At 50.3% G+C, this 20,011-nt stretch overlaps 1 protein-coding gene across 1 annotated transcript in view; it reads left to right on the forward strand.

Moving 5' to 3' along the window:
* The window catches only part of LOC309329095 (coronin-7-like), a 100,462-nt gene that overhangs the window by 16,705 nt on the left and 63,746 nt on the right, over positions 1-20,011 (forward strand). Inside the window, 2 exon segments of the mRNA XM_081839624.1 lie at positions 5,772-5,858; positions 6,901-6,983. Coding sequence (XP_081695750.1) covers positions 5,772-5,858; positions 6,901-6,983 — 170 coding nt within the window.

Here is a 20,011-nt window from a genome sequence, read left to right on the forward strand (position 1 = left end):
GAGAGAGAGGGAGAGAGAGAGAAGGTGACGCACACTCTGAGCTGTTACTTGTGGAGGTGGAGGAATCTGTGTCTGGAAGGAGGCGGAGGAAGTGAGCAAAAGTCTGGGAAGGAGTTTCTGGCACAATGTCTTGCTTATAGGGCAGCTTTTGAAGTTCTCCGGGAGGCTGTGACCCAGAGCTGCAGGCTGCGGCTTTGGTGTCTTTGTGTGTGTAAGGCAATTGTTTCCCCCTCTTGCCAATGCTGATGTGGCTGAATGCTCCCTCCCTGGACTTTCTGCAGCTGCCTTTGAATGGCTGCACCCTCTTCCTTCTCTTCCAGCTCTCGGGCAGTTTCCTTGGAAATCTGAAGGGGGCTGGGGGGGGTGTTATTTGGCCTCAGGCGCCAGGGCTTCCGGCTGCTGAGATGTGTGAACGGGGCTTTGCAGGGATTTCGCTCTGCCTGGTGCAACCGAGACATTTGCTGAACCATTACTCCCAGTAACCCTATCAACTTGCAACTGTAATAATAATAATAATAATAATAATAATAATAATAATAATAATAATTTATTATTTGTACCCCACCCATCTGGCTGGGTTTCCCCAGCCACTCTGGGCGGCTTCCCTAGAAACCAAAAATACACTAAAATATCACAGATTAAAAACTTCCCTGAACAGGGCTGCCTTAAGATGTCTTCTGAATGTCAGGTAGTTATTTATCGCTTTGACATCTGATGGGAGGGCGTTCCACAGGGCGGGCGCCACTACCGAGAAGGCCCTCTGCCTGGTTCCCTGTAGCTGTGCTTCTCGCAATGAGGGAACCGCCAGAAGGCCCTCGATGCTGGACCTCAGTGTCTGGGTAGAACGATGGGGGCGGAGACGCTCCTTCAGGTCTACTGGGCCGAGGCCATTTAGGGCTTTCAAGGTCAACACCAGCACTTTGAATTGTGCTCGGAAACATACTGGGAGCCAATGTAGGTCTTTCAAGACCGGTGTTATGTGGTCTCGGCGGCCGCCCCCAGTCACCAGTCTAGCTGCCGCATTCTGGATTAGTTGTAGTTTCCGAGTCACCTTCAAAGGTAGCCCCACGTAGAGCGCATTGCAGTAGTCCAAGCGGGAGATAACTAGAGCATGCACCACTCTGACGAGACAGTCCGCGGGCAGGTAGGGTCTCAGCCTGCGTACCAAGTGGAGTTGGTAGACAGCTGCCCTGGATACAGAATTGACCTGCGCCTCCATGGACAGCTGTGAGTCCAAAATGACTCCCAGGCTGCGCACATGGTCCTTCAGGGGCACAGTTACCCCATTCAGGACCAGGGAGTCCTCCACACCAGCCCGCCCCCTGTCCCCCAAAAACAGTACTTCTGTCTTGTCAGGATTCAACTTCAATCCATTAGCCGCCATCCATCCTCCAACCGCCTCCAGGCACTCACACAGGACCTTCACCGCCTTCACTGGTTCTGATTTGAAAGAGAGGTAGAGCTGGGTATCATCTGCATATTGATGGACACCCAGTCCAAACCCCCTGATGATCTCTCCCAGCGGCTTCATATAGATGTTAAAAAGCATGGGGGAGAGGACAGAACCCTGAGGCACCCCACAAGTGAGAGCCCAGGGGTCTGAACACTCATCCCCCCCCCACTTTCTGAACACGGCCCAGGAGGAAGGAGTGAAACCACTGTATGACAGTGCCCCCAGCTCCCAGCCCCTCTAGAGGGTCCAGAAGGATGTTATGGTCGATTGTATCAAAGGCCGCTGAGAGATCCAGCAGAACTAGGAAACAACTCTCACCTTTGTCCCTAGTTCGCCAGAGATCATCAACCAGCACAACCAAGGCAGTTTCAGTCCCGTGATGAGGCCTGAATCCCGATTGGAAGGGATCCAAATGGTCCGCATCCTCCAGGCGTGCCTGGAGTTGTTCAGCAACCGCTCGCTCAATCACCTTGCCCAAGAATGGAAGATTTGAGACTGGGCGATAGTTGGCCATCGTGGCCGCATCTAAAGATGGTTTTTAAAGAAGCGGTTTAATGACTGCCTCTTTCAGCGGGTCTGGGAAGGCTCCCTCACAGAGGGAAGCATTCACCACCCCGCAGAGCCCATCGCCCAGCCCTTCCCGGCTTGCTTTTATAAGCCAGGATGGGCAAGGATCCAGGAGACAGGTGGTTGGTTTCACGCGTCCAAGCAGCCTGTCCACATCCTCGGGGTGAATGCACGGTTTTAAGAAAAAGGAAACAAACTTGCAAGACAAAGGAAACAAACTTGCAAGACGTTTCCGTCTTGCAAAGCAAGCCCATAGGGAAATCCGTCTTGCGAAGCAACTCAAAAAACGAAAAACTCTTTCGTTTTGCGAGTTTTTCGTCTTTCGAGGCATTCGTCTTGCGAGGTACCACTGTAAATTCCATAACACCATGTTGAGGGGAACTGGCCAGATGGAGCCCCACAACATCTGCATCCGGAGCTCTTGTGCCAAGGCCAGTTCCACTCTGGTCTGGATACCACTCTGGCAGCTAGAAGGGCCTGAACATGCAACATGTGCCAACCCCCCGGTCTTGGTTTCCCGCATGCTCAGCGTTCTTGCTGGGCTATGGTTTCCTGGGCCTGCAAAGAAATGAGTTGGGGGCCCAAGTAGACCCAGAGGCCTCCCTTGTGTGACCCTCCATGGGCAGAGACTTTTCTTTTGGATAGGGTTGTTGTTCTTTTAAATTACATGATCAGGAGACCGTACGGTCACCCTGACTGTATTCATTCCAGCCCAATGGCACAATTCTTTAAATTACAATACAGTGGAACCTCGGTTTGCGAGCGTCTCGGAAGCTGAACGATTCGGAACCCGAACGCCGAAAACCCAGAAGTGAATGCTTCCGTTTTTGAATGTGCCTTGGAAGTTGAATGGCTTCCGAGGTGGCGTTTCTCCATTTTCTCCATTGAAATTGCCGACCGCCCATTGCACCCCGGTTGTTGAATGTTTCGGAAGTCGAACGGTCTTCCGGAATGGATTACTTCTGACAACCGAGGTTCCGCTGTACAAGAACCAGTAGATATGTTAAGAACCATCCATGATATCAAAGTTCTCTGACTGACGAGGAGGGTTCTTGAAGGTGTTGCAACAAAGGACATGTGAAAATAGAAAGTTTGAAACCCAATCTCATCAGAGAGTTCTTTCCATCTGTTGGGTGAAATAAATAAGGCTATACCTTTGCTTTTGTGGGCTTCTGTGTAAGACAAACCTTTGGCTTGACCAGTCTTTCATCCAAAAAGACCTTCTGCTTGCCTCCCTTTTCAACTGTGGGGCAATGAGATTGAGATTCCTGCGTTGCAGGGGGTTGGACTAGATTACCCCTGGGGGTCCCTTCCAACTCTACAATGCTGTGATCTTCTTGCCCTTCTCAACGTCTCCCACTCCCACTGCAAGCAAAGTAGAGGTAGGCTCAGAGTTCCGCAGACTGATGCTTCTTTGTCTTCCGAACCGCCGGGTTCTTGATCTGAGCTTTAAAAGAGGAGCTTGGCTAAATGTCAGTTTCATAGCTGTCAACCTTCCCTTTTTTTGTGGAATTCCCTTATTCCAGCGCCGTTTCCCGCTGCTTCCCGCTGCTATCCCGGATTGTTAGATATCCTGTAGACTGTAACTGGGACAGGTGAGGCTGCTGATCCCTTATTTTTGAGGCTGCTGATCCCTTATTTTCAAATCTGAAAGTTGACACCTATGGTCAGTGTGCCCCCCACCCACGGCCCCCATCAATGCCCCCTTTCAGAAAGCAGGAAGGGAAGGGTGGGGGAGAGTGAGTTTGGGGAGAGGGGTCCCTCCAGCGCCTGCCCTGCTCTCAAGGGGGGCGGGAGGGGGCCAGCAGCAGGCCGGTTTATGGGGGCTGAAAGTCAGTGACGGCAGGAGATGAGAGGGAGGGAGGGAGGGAGGGGCTCCTCACTACATGTTTGAATTAGGCCAGCTGTTTTACTTTTGGGAGGAGTAAAATTTTAAAAAGGAATTAAACTCGCCACCTAAGAAATTGCAATCTGCCAAGTTCAAAAAAAGACCATTTCCTTGCTGTCGTATCAGCTGCTTTTTTATATATATACGTTTTTATTAGCTTTTAACATATTAATTATCATTCATACAACAAAACTTCTCATCTTATACAATAATTTTTGGACTTCCGTCAACAACTCTGATGATTTTCCATTCTTATCACTTATTATGCATTTCTTAATTTCATATTACCTTTAATTATCTTGAACTAATAATTCCCCTCATTGTCTTTTTTGCAATATTTCAAATAATTCACCTTACAAAACTTCTTGCAAGCCTACTAGCGTAATCTGTTCATCACAATTACTTTTCAAATAATCCAAGAATTTACTCCAGTCTTCTGAGAATCTCTGGTCCCACAGGTTTCGAATTCTTCCTGTTAGTTTATCTAGTTCTGCATAGTCCATCATTTTCATCCTCCATTCTTCTTTCATTGGTAATTCTTTTTTGTGCCATGTATCAGCTGCTGTTTTATGGTGTCTGAGTCTCTTGGGAGAAGCCTTTTTTAATGTCTGTGCTGATCTCCGACTTGAAGTCTCGCTGCAGAACCGATGAATGAAAAGTGGCCAAACCTGCCCAAAGGAAGGTGCCTCTTCTGCCCCCCACCCCCACCCCACAGAATAACTTCTGCCCTCTGGACTGGGGTGCATTGATTGCAGTAGGACTGCAAAAAAAAACATGCCCTTTTGGGGCATGCCTTTTGGGGGGGGGGTGTCTTTCCCTCCAACCTGAACATGAGGCTGGGAGCAGTGGGACGTGAGACTCTGGAGCTGGAGCTGAGGGTGGGGTGGGGTGTCCCCCTTGCTCCTGAGGTCATTTACAGCAGTTAAAGGTAGATGTAAAGGGACCCCTGACCATTAGGTCCAGTTGTGACCAACTCTGGGGTTGCAGCGCTCATCCTGCTTTTTTGGCCGAGGGAGCCGGCGTACAGCTTCCGGGTCATGTGGCCAGCAGGACTAAGCCGCTTCTGGCGAACCAGAGCAGCGCATGGAAACGCCGTTTACCTTCCCACCGCAGCGGTACCTATTTATCTACTTGCACTGGCATGCTTTCAAACTGCTAGGTTGGCAGGAGCAGGGACCGAGCAATGGGAGCTCACCCCGTTGCAGGGATTCGAACCGCCGACCTTCTGATCAGCAAGTCCTAGGCTCTGTGGTTTAACCCACAGCGCCATAAAACCACAAAGAACAAAACCAGCATCATGACCAACACTTTGGAGGTTTTTAAACAGAGGTTGTCAGGGATTCCTGCATAGCAGCGGGTTGGACTTGGGGTTCCCTTCCAACCTTGTGATTCTGATATTGGATTCCATGATGTTTTCACCCTTTGGGGTCTCTTTGCCTCACCCCCCCCCTTAGCTTAGCCGCAGCGGTTCTCCACCGGTGGGTCCCCAGATGTTGTTGGACTACAACTCCCATCATCCCTGAGCTCTGGCCTTGCTAGCTAGGGCTGATGGGAGTTGTAGTTCAACAACATCTGGGGACCCACAGGTTGAGAAAGGCTGGCTTAGAGGGACCCTGCGTCATCCTCTCTCAGCTGTTCTCCTGTTTTAAGCCCGGTGGCTTCTCTCGTTCGTTTCTCCTCTGCCCATGCTCCCATCACTCAGATACAGGCCCAAGGGACCCGTGCCAAACCCACAGCTGAGAGACAGGGAGACGGGGCAGAGACAGCCCGTGGGAGTCAGTTTTCTAGGCGAGACACCTGCGAAATGGGCGGTTTCTTCTCCCAGCCCGCCTCTTGATGGCCTTTCGCCCTCCTTCCTTTCAGAGCGTCCTGGCGCACGCGAACGGCAAGGACTCACGGCTGATCTGGGTGGACGCTGAAGGCTGTCTCCTGTCCGTCGGATTCAACCAGGTACGGTACCTGCCTCCATCCCCTTTATAATAGAGCCGAAGAGTTGGAAGGGGTCCCGGGGGTCATCTAGTCCAACCCCTTGCAGTGAAGGAATCTTTGGCCCAAGGTGGGGCTCAAACCCGCGACTCTGAGATTTTGGTGCATCTCGGGGCCCCTTTGAGCCTCCTTAATTGATCAGCAATGCATTGGAAACCCAAAAGAATTGATATTTTAATGTATTTTTAATCTTTCTTGGAAGCTGCCCAGAGTGGCTGGGGAAACGAATAATAAATGTTGTTGTTGTTGTTGTTAAAACACAGAACATAGCTCTTTTGATATTTTGATTTTTGATCAAAAGCATTTAACGGCTGATCCTCCCCCCAATATTTTTCATTGCTGAATTCCTTTTATTTTTCCATGGGTAATTTTCAGCTTCGTGTTTCCGGGCTTAGCTTTCCATCATTCCCCCCACTAGAGTTTTAATATTTTTTTGGAAGCCGCCCAGAGTGGCTGGGGAAACCCAGCCAGATGGGTGGGGTATAAATAATAATATGTTGTTGTTGTTGTTGTTGTTGTTGTTGTTGTTGTTGTTGTTGTTGTTGTTGTCTCCTGACAACAACTGAGCTCTCCCACCTTTAGGAAATCACGAAGAGGAAAATTAGTGCTGGCCTATGAGCTGAGGTGGGAGAAAATACTTTTTGGCTTTGGAGCAGACAGGAAATGAGATGCGTGCTCTACCTGGCGGTTCTGGCGCAGAGCTGACACACAGGGCCTGAGGACTAGCCTCTTGGTCAGCACAGCCAATTGAAATGAAGCCAAAGGCCAACCTCCCCAAACTTGGTACCCTCCAGATGTTTCAGTCTACAGGGCGGTGCTGGCTGGGCGTTGTGGGCCAGAACATCTGGAGGGAACCAACCCCTGGGTGGAGGAGCTGCCTCTTTCTTGTTAGCTTTCATAGAACTGTAAAGGGACCCGAGGGTCATCCAGCCTGACCCCCTGCAATGCAAGGAGCCAATTGGAGAGGTTTTGGTTGCCAGAGACCATCATCCTGCTTGTTTTCCAGGTGCGGGAGCGCGAAGTCAGGCTTTGGGACACACGGAGATTTGACAACTCTCTGGCCTCCATCACCCTAGATGCATCTCCCAGGTAAGACCAGTGAGGCAGAGGGGGAAGGCGGGGGGCTGGGAACGGGCGTGGCCTTTGGGGTGCTGTTCGGCTGGAGTTGCCACTGTGGGGGTGAGGGGGGTTGTTGTTTAGACCTGGAGGCAGAACAGGGGTGCGCTTAAGCCAGTGCTAACCCTAAGTGTCAGTATGACACCCCCCCAGGGAGGAAGTGGGGTGACTTGGGGATGACAAGAGGCAAGGGATTTGGGGGGGGCACACTGGCAGTGCAGATACCGTATTTTTCACTCTATAAGGCGCACCCGACCATAAGAAGCACCTAGTTTTAGAGGAAGAGAACAAGGGGAAACATGTTCTCTCCCTCTCTGCGCAGTGGCTCTCCAGCGACGCGAAGCCAGGAGAGCAAGAGGGATCAATCTTTAGCGAAAGCTGCGCAGCCTGCATTCGCTCCACAAGACGCACACACATTTCCCCTTACTTTTTAGGAGGGAAAAAGTGCACCTTATAGAGTGAAAAATACGGTAAATGCTCATCAGATTTCCAATAGCTGGTGCCCCTCAATCGACCCATTTTGTTGAACTCATCAAACTAAATCGTCTCAGCATGATTTGGAATAAACGTGCAACTGGCTGTTACCGTTCCGAATTTGATTGTGCTGCTATTTTCCTTTGTGGGTTGTGCAAACCGCCGTTCTGAATAAGGCTTTTTACGGGGCAGAGGAGCCAAGGGGGCGGTGGCCCAAAAGAATTTGGGAACCTCTGGCTTTAACCTGTCGGAGCTTTCTAGGCTTTGAATGCAACAACCCCCGGGACTCTTTGAGGTTGCTTTGTCCCTGCATGTTGGGCGAATGCATCTGTTGGCTGCCTGGAAGGCAGAAGGCTAGGACCTTTTCCTGGGATAGAAAGGGATCAACCCTGCGGGTCTCTCCAGTTTCAGCCCTTGCCACTGACCCCAGGCCAGGCCAGGCCAGGCGTGTTTCCTTCGGATATGAAACGCATGAGGCTGGCGACTCCAGAGAAGGGCCTTTCCAGTGTTGGCACCCCCAGGGATGTCATGACCTCTTTTAGGTGCCGGATGAAGGCATTTTTCGTCAGAATTTCCCCCCACTGCTTTTTGCGCTTGTTGTACTGACGTCCTCCTCTGCTTGTGGGCTTTATTCTGTGCAAGAGTTTAGTTTCCTTGAGTATTTTATGGCTTTCGATCTTTTACTTGTGAACCACCCGCAGGACGTTTGCCATTAGGTGGTGTATAAATATTGGAAAAGAACGAACGAACAAACGAACGAATGAATGAGTGCAGTCTGCGCATGATGCCCGGCAGGAAGTCAGGAGGTGGGGTGTCTCCCCCTCCCCACTTTGAATAATGCTCCGGCCTTCCGCGATCTTTCCACGTGTCTCTGGGGTGGCTGGTCGCCTGCGGAGAGTCAGAATCGCCTCCGGCCTCTTTTCTCCCACTCTCTCTGGGCAAATGAGTCAGTCAATTGGACTTGCAGCTTCTTGGGGGTGCTGCAGGATGCCTCCTTTGGCGAGAGAGGCAGAGAGAGCCCCCCCTCCGCACAGACCCCCCCTTCCTGGCTGCAGCAGGGCCTGCGAGGCTCTTGCCAAGGTGGGCGGCTGCTGTTCCTTTCTTCCTCCTCGCAAGCAGCCCCGAGCAAGGGAGTAAATTGATTCCAGTCGGCTGGCTTGTTTTGGCTGGGGGACTCTATCTCCACCGCCGCCGCTGGGGGAGGAATGTGGTTGGCGACGGCTGTGAGCCTCTCTTATCAGCCTGCCTTGCTGCGTTGGGGTTAGAAGGTGACCCACGCGTATCATTGGGACCCAGCCTGATAAGGAAGGGAGCGGGAGAGGATCTGAGGGACTTGGGGGGGGGGCAAGGGGAGCGACGAGGAGCCCTGTAGCTCCTGCGCAGCTTTCCGCCTCCTCTGCGCAAGGGGGGCTTTTCCTGAGCAAGCAACACAATCCAGCAGGCGTATTGTTCCGCGTCCAGATTCCATTCCTTCAAGCTCTTGGAAATGAGATGAGTCGCTCAGAGGGCTTTGGGCTGCTTGGTTGGACTTGTGATATGCAAAATATGGATCAACACACACACACACACACACACACACACACTTTCTGTGTGAGCAGAAGCGAGCCCCTAAGGGGGGAGGAACCAATTTGCCCCGTTTCTGGGCAACCACAGGCCCTGGATTAGCTGCTGCTACTGTTCCTGCAGTCCTGGGGCGTAGGAAGGGCAGTGGGGGGGTGGGGGTTGCCCCAGGTGTCACCCTCGAGGGGGTGACAAAATGGCACACCGCGGGGGGCGGCACTTACCCCGGGTCCTGGCCTGCAGCTTGCCTGAGTCTCCACCCCCATCGTTCTGCCTGGACACTGAGGTCCAGCTCCAAGGGCCTTCTGCTGGTTCCCTCCCTGTGAGAAGCCAAATTACAGGGAACCAGGCAGAGGGCCTTCTCAGTAGTGGCACCCGCCCTGTGGAATGCCCTCCCACCAGATGTCAAGGCAATAAACAACTACCTAACAGTTAGAAGACATCTGAAGGCAGCCCTGTTCAGGGAAGTTTTTAATGTGTGACACTTTAATTTATTTTTAATTTTTGTTGGAAGCCGCCCAGAGTGGCTGGGGAAACCCAGCCAGATGGGCGGGGTACAAATAATAAATTGTTGTTGTTGTTAGTCTCTCCTGAGAGTGATGTGGTGGCTCAGGGCCCAGCGCTGCCCAAAACGGCAGCATGGGGCTTGCGTCCGCCAGGAGGACTAGGTGGGCCGTTCGCTGTGCTGCCCCCCTGGGTGGCTCGCCCCAACCCCGCCTCCCTGGGTGCCAGAGCAGCTAGCAGCCTGCCTGCAGTGCTGGAAGGTGGGCTGAGCTCTGCTGTCTCCCCAGGCAAATTACTGGGGTGCCCCCTCCCTCCCAACCTGGAGCTCCTTGTGCCCAGGAAGGGCCTCTTTTGCCCTCCTCCTGCTGTGCTGGGGGGGGGGTGGCGGAGGAAGAAAAGAAAGTAAGAGGTGACATGATGGAATGTTGTGAAATTATTTGTGACATGGAGAAAGTAGATGGAGAACGATTTTCCTCCTAACTCTGGAAGTCGTGGATATTTGAAGAAGCTGAATGTGGGAAGATTCAGGGCAGGCGGAAGAAAGTCCTTCTTCACACAGGGCAGGGTTAAACTGTGGAACTCAAACACGCCCCCCAGGAGGCAAGGATGTCCACCAACTTGGATGGTTTTAGAATAGGCACAAGGCAAACTTGGCCCTCTAGCTCTTTTGGGACTACAACTCCCATCATCCCTAGCTAACAGGGCCATTGGTCAGGGATGATGGGAGTTGTAGTCCCAATACATCTGGAGGGCCGATTTGCCTTGTGCCTGTTGTAGAAGATGATTAGACCAATTTATGGAGGAGGAGGAGGAGGAGGAGGAGGAGGAGGAGGAGGAGGAGGAGGAGAAGGCTATCGATGGCTCGGCTCTGCTTCCAATTGTCGGAGTCAGCAGTGCTTCTGAAACCCAGTTTCTGGAAACTGCAGGAGTGGTGAAGAGGGATCTTGTGCTGGGATCCTGCTTGCAGCATCTGGTTAGCGCCTGTGAGAATAGGATGCCAGACCAGATGGGCCCTGGGCCTGATCCAGTAGGCTCTTACTAGGTTCTTACATGAGGCTTGGGGATGTGTGCAGAATGGTTGCCCTGGCTCTGAAGACAAATGCCTCTCTCTCTCTCTCTCTCTCTCTCTCTCTCTGCCTCGCCCCCCCCTGTTGCCAAGCCCTGTTCCAAAGCCCCCCTCCCAAGCACACCGCATGAATGGCCCTTGAGTCCTCTGGGGGGCTGTTTGCAGAGCAAACTGTGGGGCTGAGAGCCTTTCATTCTGTGCTTCCGTGCTCCGCGGCCGCCGGGGGTCAGCGAAACTGCTGAAGCAGCTGGTGTGGTGCAGGAGTGCCCCGTCCCTTCGTGCTCATCGGCCCGTGTGGGGCAGCAGCAGAGGGTCCTGGCCTGTGTGGCAACCAGGACTTGGCTGAGGGGTCCCAGCGCAAACGTGCTTTGTCCTCCAGACACACAGGAGCCTCTCTCAGGGCTGGGGGAGGGAGAGCGCAGGGGGCACGTCCTGGGCTGCATCACTGTTTCCCGGCAAGGGCGGGCGTCCACTCTGGAAGCCCCCGCAAGCTTTTCTCCTGATCTCATCTGAGATGGATTTTGAAAGCCTGGTGGGCAAGCAAAGAGCAGAGACCCCTGCCTCGTGGACCGAAGCAAACAGGGAGCCAGTTTCCCTTCTTCTTGGTTAATTAGTAGCAGATGCTGTGGGGGGGGGGGCTGTGGTTGCAAGAGGGGCCAAGGGCAGGTGGGGAGGCTGCTCATGAAGGGGCACGTGTGTGTGTGTGTGTGTGTGTGTGTGTGTGTGTGTGTGTTGCAGCAGCCCACAGCTGGTGCAAACGGCCAAGTTGTGCAAGAAGGGCTGAGCCATTCGCTTTGGGAAGCGTCCTTCCCCAGCAGTGCTTTGCTGGCCCCCTTCCTCCTGGCATGCCCTGGACTCTGGAGGTGCCTCAGCACACGGAGGGGACTGTTTGCAAGGAATAGGTTGGAGCGGGGTTGAGAGGAAGGAGGGCTGTGGTAGGAATTTTGAGGTCTTAGATATATGTTAAATGTTCATAAGTGTACCAACCAAGCACCTACATAGATCAGCACAGGAAGACCGACCTGAAACCATTTTTGATTCCTCAATTACTTCTCTGCAAGGTCAGAGTGGGAAACCTCCTCATTGTCTCTTGCCTCACAAATGCTGTCTTAAGGGCACATTTAAGATATGAACAGGGTGTGAGCCTGACCTGGCTCAGGAACGAAGTATTTGTCACTACAAAAGACTGTCCAGGCTCCCCAAGCAATCCAATCAAGTGACCATTAAACAGGTAACCTGGCAGACAGGAGGTAAACAAAGCACTCAGATTTCTGCTGTAGACCGCCCTTTCTGTGATGTATGTATGATGTTTCTGGGGGTGGTCTTGATCTACAGGGTGGCAGTTTCAAAAGTCTGTATAAGGGCTTGCACCCCATTGTTCTGGGTTCCTCCTCCCTCCTGCGTGGGGTGAGGAGAGCACCCTCTTGCAACAGATCAATAAAGATCAGACTTACTAGGTACTTTGCTTCTCAATATTCTCTGGTTGGCCTCTGTTGTTTTCTCCTACTGATAGGGAACCTATGTAAGGACTCTATATGGGATCTTGGATACCCCATAAGGGAAAGAGGGCAGATTTTTGTTTACAACAGGGCACAGCACTGGTCTGGCCTTGACTCTTCCTAGAGCTGGAAGGGACCCCAACCCCCGGAAATGCAGGAATGGCAACCAGAGAATCCCTGTCGGGTGGCTCCCCAACCTCTGTTGAAAAGCCTCCTGGTCTCATCTGAAATGGCACGAGGGAGGGACCTCACCTCCTATGGAAGGCCAGATCGCTGTCCAACAGCTCTTTCCATCAGAAAGTTGTTTATTTTTTTCTTCTGCTTTTTTAGATTTGGTAATGTTTATTTTAGGTGGGTGAATATTAAGTGAGGAAAGATTTACATGAGATTTCTCCACACCCAGATTTTCTCAGTAGACCCCTACCTGAACAAAATAAATTAAAACTTAAAAGAAAACATTTTTCTGAAGTGCATTGGAGCAGCAGCAGCAATTTCTTTTCCCACTCTTCTCTTTCAAATATGGCTCAAGATAATGTTTGTCCTCTTCATATTTTACCCACTGCTCTTTGGGAAGTGTTTGTTGCCTCATGGACAAGTCCAACGCTCTCTTGATGCGAAATAATGTCTCATTACGTGCATCTTCAGGAAGTCTCCTTATCACTTCTTTCACATCTTCATTTTCATACATTGTATCATCTCACATAAGTCCCAGTGCCCTCGCTGCCATCTTGACAACCTCTGAGGAAACGCGCACGCGCACAGGCGTTCAGGAAAAGCCAACATTCCCCCTTCCAGATCACGTGCTCGCAACCCGCCCACCCACCCACCGCGCTCCCTGTGCTGTCACGTGATCATCAGAAAGTTATTTCTGATGTTTAGTCAGAACCTCCTTTCCATCGTTTTGGGGTCCTCACTGCTGGAGCAGAGGGAAAACCAGCTTGCTCCATTCTCCATGTGACAACCCTTTCAGGATGTGAAGATGGCTCCCCTCTCTCTTCTCCATCTCCTCTTCTCCAGGCTGAACATACCCAACTTTCTCCCATTGTTCCTCACAAGGCTGGGCTCCCAGACCCTGGACCATCTCGGTCTCCTTTCTCTGCCCACCCTCCATCTTGCCAATGTGCAGAGTGCTGTGCTGCGTTCCTCGGGGAGAGTGGATGGCAGGAGAAGGGGGACAGTGGGGTGGGGTTTGGCAGTGGGGAAGGGCCTTGGTAATAGCCAGAAGGGAACAGCCACATTTATAAACTTCCAGTGAAGGGGCTTGGAGACTTTGGGCTCACCTGGAAATCTAAAATTTCTGGGGGGTTTCCAGTGTGTGCATGGATGGGAATTTTGTGGGTGGGGGAATTGAAACACTTCATTCCAAATATTTACTTCCCGCCTTTGAGCTTTTATTGAGCCAGGCTGACTATCACAAACCCAGCTGCAATCCAGACAGATTTCTCTTAGCAACGCTGCCTTGGCTGCCTCTAGCCTTGTTACAGCAGCCCGAGTCCCCTTGGCCAATATTGTTCTAAACCATTGCTTTTAAAAATACTCTTTTCAAACTGCATTGCTTCCCCCATTCTCAATTCCTTTTTTTTTTTTTTTGGTAGTTTACCACCAGCCCAAACAAAAAATAAATAACCATGATGTTGGTGTCCTATTTGAGGTCTCCGTGGGGAAGAAACCCTCTTTGCAGGGAGTGTGTGTGGAGGTTCATATCTCGATGGCTCCTGCCTGCAGATGCAAAGAAAATGGAGAAATCAGTGCATCAGGGAGGTAGATTACACTGGTCCCTGTCCTGTATTTGAAGGAGGGACTCAGAGAGGAGTTTTTCCCAGGCCTACCTAGAGATGAGAGAGATTCTCCATGAGACCCCACAGCCCTTCCCTGAGTCCTTCTGGAGCTGTCACGCTACAACTCCCACCAGGCTGTTATTTGGGGCCGGTGGGATTTGCAGTCCACAATGCCTGAGGAACCAGCCTGGGTTGGGGAAAGGTGCCCGGCTGTCTTCCACGAGGGCCAGCCAGCTGCCTCCTTGGCGCCCACAAGCGGGGCCCTCGCTGGGTCTCATCCGGCGCTCTGAACGCAGAGATTCCCATTTCCGGCTGCCGCACCCCCTGGGCGTCCTCTGGCACCTTGTCCTCCTCGAATTGGCCTCGCCCTTGAGGGGCCTCCTGCAATTAACGGGCATCAGCGCGGCATCAGGTGGCGGCTTCGGCAGCTAAGTGCTTCCAGCTGGTTGGCGGCTGCTTCTTAGCCGAGCAGTGGGGAGGTCAGGCCCACCCCACTGAGCCCCAGGCAGCGCAGGAAGCAGCACAAATCCTTCCAGGACGTGGTCTGGGGAGGGGTGCACATCGCTCCTTTGGCTGGCCGCCACAGGAAGGGAAATGGCTGGTGCCCTCAAGCTCTCCAGCAACATTCTGGGGTTGGGATTTGGGGTGCTGAGGAGAGTTGCCGGGAGGAGGTTTAACACCACCAGCCTCAGATGCTTTTGTGCCAAAAGCCAACAATCCCAGTTGCCCCCCCTTGTTGCTCCGCTTGCTTTCCCAGCACAGGGCGATGGCAGAGGGGAAGCCATAATGTGGCCCCGTGGACAGAAGCAACTGCTTTGTGTTGTTTCATGATGAGGCCTGCCTGAGAAGGGCGCCTCTTTTTGCATAAAGTTCTGCAGCCCCAACGGAGCCTTTTTTGGGCCTGGGCGATATATTGTCCCAAACTGGTATTGTGATATTGGTTCCATAGTTTTTGACCTGACAATATATCGCGAATCATGATGTGTGTTCGAGTTGGGTGATATATCGTCTAAAACCGGTTTGAAGTGCATATTGTGATAACGGTTTCACAATGCTCTCCCTTGGAATGCCCTACTTCAAATGTCAAGATTAAGAACTACATAACTTTTAGAAGACATCTGAAGGCAGCCCTGGATCAGGAAGTTTCTAATGTTTGATATTTTACTATGTTTTACATATGCTGTAAGAGTGGCGGGGGAAACCTAGCCAGAAGGGTGGGGTATTAATAATAAAAATAATTTTATTATTATTACTAACCAGGCAATATATTGTGAATCAATATATTGTCAAAATCACAATGCAGGAAAAACCATGAAGCCAGCCAGTTCCTCTCCATAGCTCCATTGTAATTTCAGACATGGTGCTGTATCAGTATATTACGATGTTTAGCTGGTGATACATCGCAATGTTGAAAAGCAGATCTCACTCAGCCCTTGTGCCCAGAGTGCCTGCAGTCCTGGCCAGTGGGACTAAACCCTTGAGTTTCCTTGTGCCCCCCCTTCCCCCCTTTGATTGCAAGTGCTGTTAATCATCTGCAGGCTATTAGTGCAGATGCCAGACCGGCTGGTGATAAGGATCTGATTTAGGCTAAGCTGGAAAAGCCACTTCTGGCTGTTGGCTGCCCTGCCCCAAAAGCAGAGGAGGGCAAGTGGAGTTGAGGAGGTTGCAGCAAGTTTTGCTCAAAGTCTGCTACTTGAGGGCTAAGCGCTTCCTTTGCAATGGATAGAGAAGGGAGGCGGCTGTCTGCCACAGACCAGAGACTGGGTGTGTTCAGAAGGACTTGCAAAAAATAAAATAAAGGCAAATAAGAGGTTTGCAGAACCTCCGTCCTTCAGAGATGTTGCTTTTTAACAACCGGTGCTGGCCGGATTCAACTGCACCATGGCAACGCGTTTCAGGAGAGGGGGGTGCACGATCACCAAGGCCACTGGAAAGAAAACACTTGGTTTTACTTTAAAAAGAAATGTTAAAAGTTCAAAAGGGGTGTGAGAGGGGTGCTGTGTTGAAGAAGAAGAAGAAGAAGAAGAAGAAGAAGAAGAAGAAGAAGAAGAAGAAGAAGAAGAAGAAGAAGAAGGTCACCGAGGGTCACCATCACAACCAGCCACCCCATAATATCCTGGGGGGGGGGTCCCTGTGCAGTTGCAGCTTTCGTGCTTGGGAAACTCACTTTCCCTGCCCGCATGTGTGGGCTCCATAAAAGGAGTGTTGCCTAGCGGCTAGAGTGCTGAACTAGGACCAAGAAGGGTTGTTGTGAGAGTGAAAAGCAGGGAGGATAATCACTTTGAGCACTTTGGAAGAAAAGGTGGTATATAAATGTAATAGATATCTTTTTTTAAAAGGGACAAATATCCATACATTTTGCTAGCCCCGCTCCCCGGGTTGCGCAGACGGGCCCTGATTGAGAGGAAACGTGTTTGTGGCAGCAAAAGAGAATCATTTAGCTCAGTTGGCGAGGGCACAGTGCTGATAAAGCTAAGGTTGCAGGTTTGGTCCCTGCATGGGACACCTGAATATTCCTGAACTGCAAGGGGGTTGGACTAGATGACCCCAGAGTCCCTTCCAGCGATAGTTCTACGTTTCACCAGGACTGCTCCTCCTGGTGGCTGCTAAGGATACCCAGCATAGATGGCAGCCGGTGTCAAAAGGGGGTTAGGATGCAGTGCGGAATAAACCAGGGAGGACCCTTCTAGTTCTGCAGCAGCACACCTTTCCCGCATGCAGAAGGTCTTGGGTTCGATCCCCGGTGTTTCCTGGGACAGGAATCCTGTCTGAACCCCAGAGAGTGGCTGCCTGTCCGTGCCCTTTGCTCGGTGGACCCTGGCACCCGCTGCTTTGCTGCTGGGGCGGCTCAGCGTCTCAGGCCAGGCGTTTGGGGCTGAGCCTGGCAGCTCCTTGCCCTTGAGTGCAGAGCTCCTCAGTTGTGTGGGGCTTGGCAGGAGCCTCCGGAAGCCCAGCCTCCATCTCCTCCGTTGCCTCTGCGCTCGGAGGCCCCGGCAGTCGCCCCCACCCCCACCCCTTTGGCTCTGACATCAAGTGGGATTTGGGTTTCATTTGGGGTTGAGGAAGCCTTTTCCTGGCGCAGAGTCAGGCTCCTGGAACCAGTAGCCGCCGCTTCCGTTTTTGCCCTGTCTTTCGCTCTGTGGGTCTCTCTCAGGGGAGCATGTGTGTGTGTGTGTTGGGGGTTTGTGTGTGGAGGCACCCTCCCTCCCTCTCATGTGAGAGCTTGGCTGGTTTATCCCCCCCCCAATGCCTCTGAGCCTTGTGGGTCATTCTAAGCTGCCAAGTCTCGTCCTTTGGGGGGGCTGCAGATCGAGCCCCCCATCCCCCCAGCGCTTTCCCTGCCTGATTTTCTCGTGCAAGAGGGCATAAGAAGTGTCACCCTGTTTTAAAATGTGGGTTTATTTTAATTGCATTATTTTAATATATATAGTGTTACGGCAAAAATCTGGGTGCGAGGCTACTCTGCCACCCAGCTCATCGGACTAAGTCCGTGGGTCCCTGCGGAGGAAAATGAGCTCAGCCGGAGACAGGAGCAAACTGCAGAAGATCCAAGTTTATTGTGCAACAGGTTCAAGGCGAGATTGAACAGTGAGAAAGGGGTGACATGAGTTTTTGAAACTCCCTCCATGTCCCAGAATACAGTGCAAAACACGTCATGAATACATTAAAGAGAGGTTTGGTTACACAGATTACATCATGAATATATTAAAGGGAGGTTGGGTTACACAGATTAACATATGGAGGAGGGAGGGGGGAATATGCAGAGCTACACCGGATTAACATAAGGAGGAGGGAGGGGGGAATATGCAGAGCTGGAGATATGCACAGATAAACACTTCCTGGGGATGAGAAAACAATAGTCCCAAATATGCATAGTCTGCCACTTGACATTGTCTGGAGGAAAGGCTGATCAGAGCAATTTGAAAGGATTAGGGTCTTGACACCTTGCTTGAGGGATTATGCTGGACAGGGGAGGTGTGATGGAGTCCTAGAGTAATTGAGCAAACTGGCACGCTGATTTTCTATGAACTTTATAGATTTTAGTCCCTTTTGACATTGACAATTGGAATAAATGGATATATTGTAGCGAAGAAGAAGGTAAAGAAGACATGCCCCCCCCCTTTCCGTATCAGTCCCCCATTCGGAGATAGATTTGCATTAAAGTTCTGTAAGAACTTGCAAATCTTTTCTCCGCACCCTAAATCTCGGTGAAGGTAGGGGTGCCGTGTGAGTGGGAATAGGCCCGATGGAAAAGGAGGTGAGTTGAGCAGGGCAGCAAAGGAGGGAGCAACACTGACCAATACAATGTACGTTTATGTTATATAGATATGCACTAAATAATAACTTTGTATCTATCGTACTAGATGTGTGGGTTTGTGCAAACCTGAAGGGGACTTGCAAATCATGCCTCTTAAGGCCATTTGCAAGTATAGTAGTGCAGATAGCTGGATATAGGATATCGCATAAAAGGACACCTGTTGTATTTTGTTCAATAGTGGTTTATGCTTTACATTTAGCAGGAAGGTCCACTACTGACTGAAAAAAAAATGCAGTTTGCTTTGTCCCCCGCCATTTTTGTGTTCTCAGGTGTCAAGGTAGCTTTTCTGTGGTCTCACAGTAGTGGCAATCCCTGGTGAATCCACTTAGGGCTTTCATATTAACCATGTTGCCTGGCACTCACCACAGCTGCCATAGGTTCGGGCACGTCCTGAGGGAAATGTCCTTGCCTTGGCTTCCTATGGGGGTTTTATTATTGGTCTTGCAGTCATGGGAAGTTGCGCACTTGCACTTTAAGGACCAAAAGCTAATTGCAGCCTGGATACACTTGCCCAATTCAAACTGAGTCCAATTTGAATTTATCTTTCCCCATGGTTCTCAACTCTTCAAACCAATCTGTTAAAAGAAAACCATTCTTAAAAGGGCACTTGTCCAAATAAGTCAATTTAACTCTATAAGGGATCATTCCTGCTAAATCAAGGCATATACACCTTCCTGAAGCTTCTCCTTGGTAAAGCGAGTTTTAACACATTTTAAAATGGGTAGGGAAGGTTGGCAGTGTGCCAGGTGGGACAGCGAAATGTGGTTATCTAAACATTGAACTACACAATAGCTTGATCCATTAGAAAGCATAAAGTGTATGAAAATCCTCTATTGGGGTATAAGGAATAAGGCAGTATACATTAAACATAAGACAATTACACACACACACACACAAATTCCTCCCTTTGTGGAAATAACACTGTCAAACACATTTCAACATTCCTACATAATAACACATAATACACAACAAACTAATTAAATATCAGTTGAATATAAAAGTCAAAAAATCTCCTTGCAATTCAACTCCTCCCCTTTGAAAGAAATTGCTGTGGCCACTTTGAAAACTGTGTCTGTTGTTGTTGCAGGTAATAAGTCTCGTGGTAGCGAAGCTTTTCATTGGATCTGTAATAACACACTTGTAGAAATGATATCCTGTAAGGGCAGGGTGGACTTAAAAGACAGTTAAAATAATAATAAAACACACACACAAACACACACACACAATGACCTATGAGGAACCAAAATAAATAAATGCTAAGACACAGAATTTTAAGAAATCTGAAAATAAAAGAGTGTTTCTTGATGTGACAACATCGGCTAGAATGTTAATAGCAAAATACTGGAAAATGACTTAATGGCATTTTAAAGTTGTGCAAGTACCTTGAACTAGCCAAAATGACAGAATTAATAAGAAATGCTCAGGCAAAAGGTAAACAAATACCATTCCACAAACAATGTTTGGTTATGCTTCGATTAATTTCATAGACATCATGGAAAAACGGATTAAATAAATGGAAACAGATTATTTGTAACTTTAAAGTGTCAAAGCCACGAAGAGATGGAAGTCACTAATACAGCAGGGATTTCACAGAACAGAAAGAAAGTTGTTGTGGGAGGAGAAAGGGACAAACACTTTGTTCAGATATCCTGTTAAAAGGGAAAATTATTTCATGTGAGAAGCCTGTCAGGAAATGCTGTTCCTAAAATGCACACAAACAAAGTCTGTGACTTAAATCCCATTGAGGGGTGGAATTCTTTGATATTTACCTGTGAAAAGAATTTGGCATGTTAAGATTTCAA

Source organism: Podarcis erhardii, assembly GCF_964252035.2.
Source record: "Podarcis erhardii genome assembly, chromosome: 14".
NCBI lineage: Eukaryota > Metazoa > Chordata > Lepidosauria > Squamata > Lacertidae > Podarcis > Podarcis erhardii.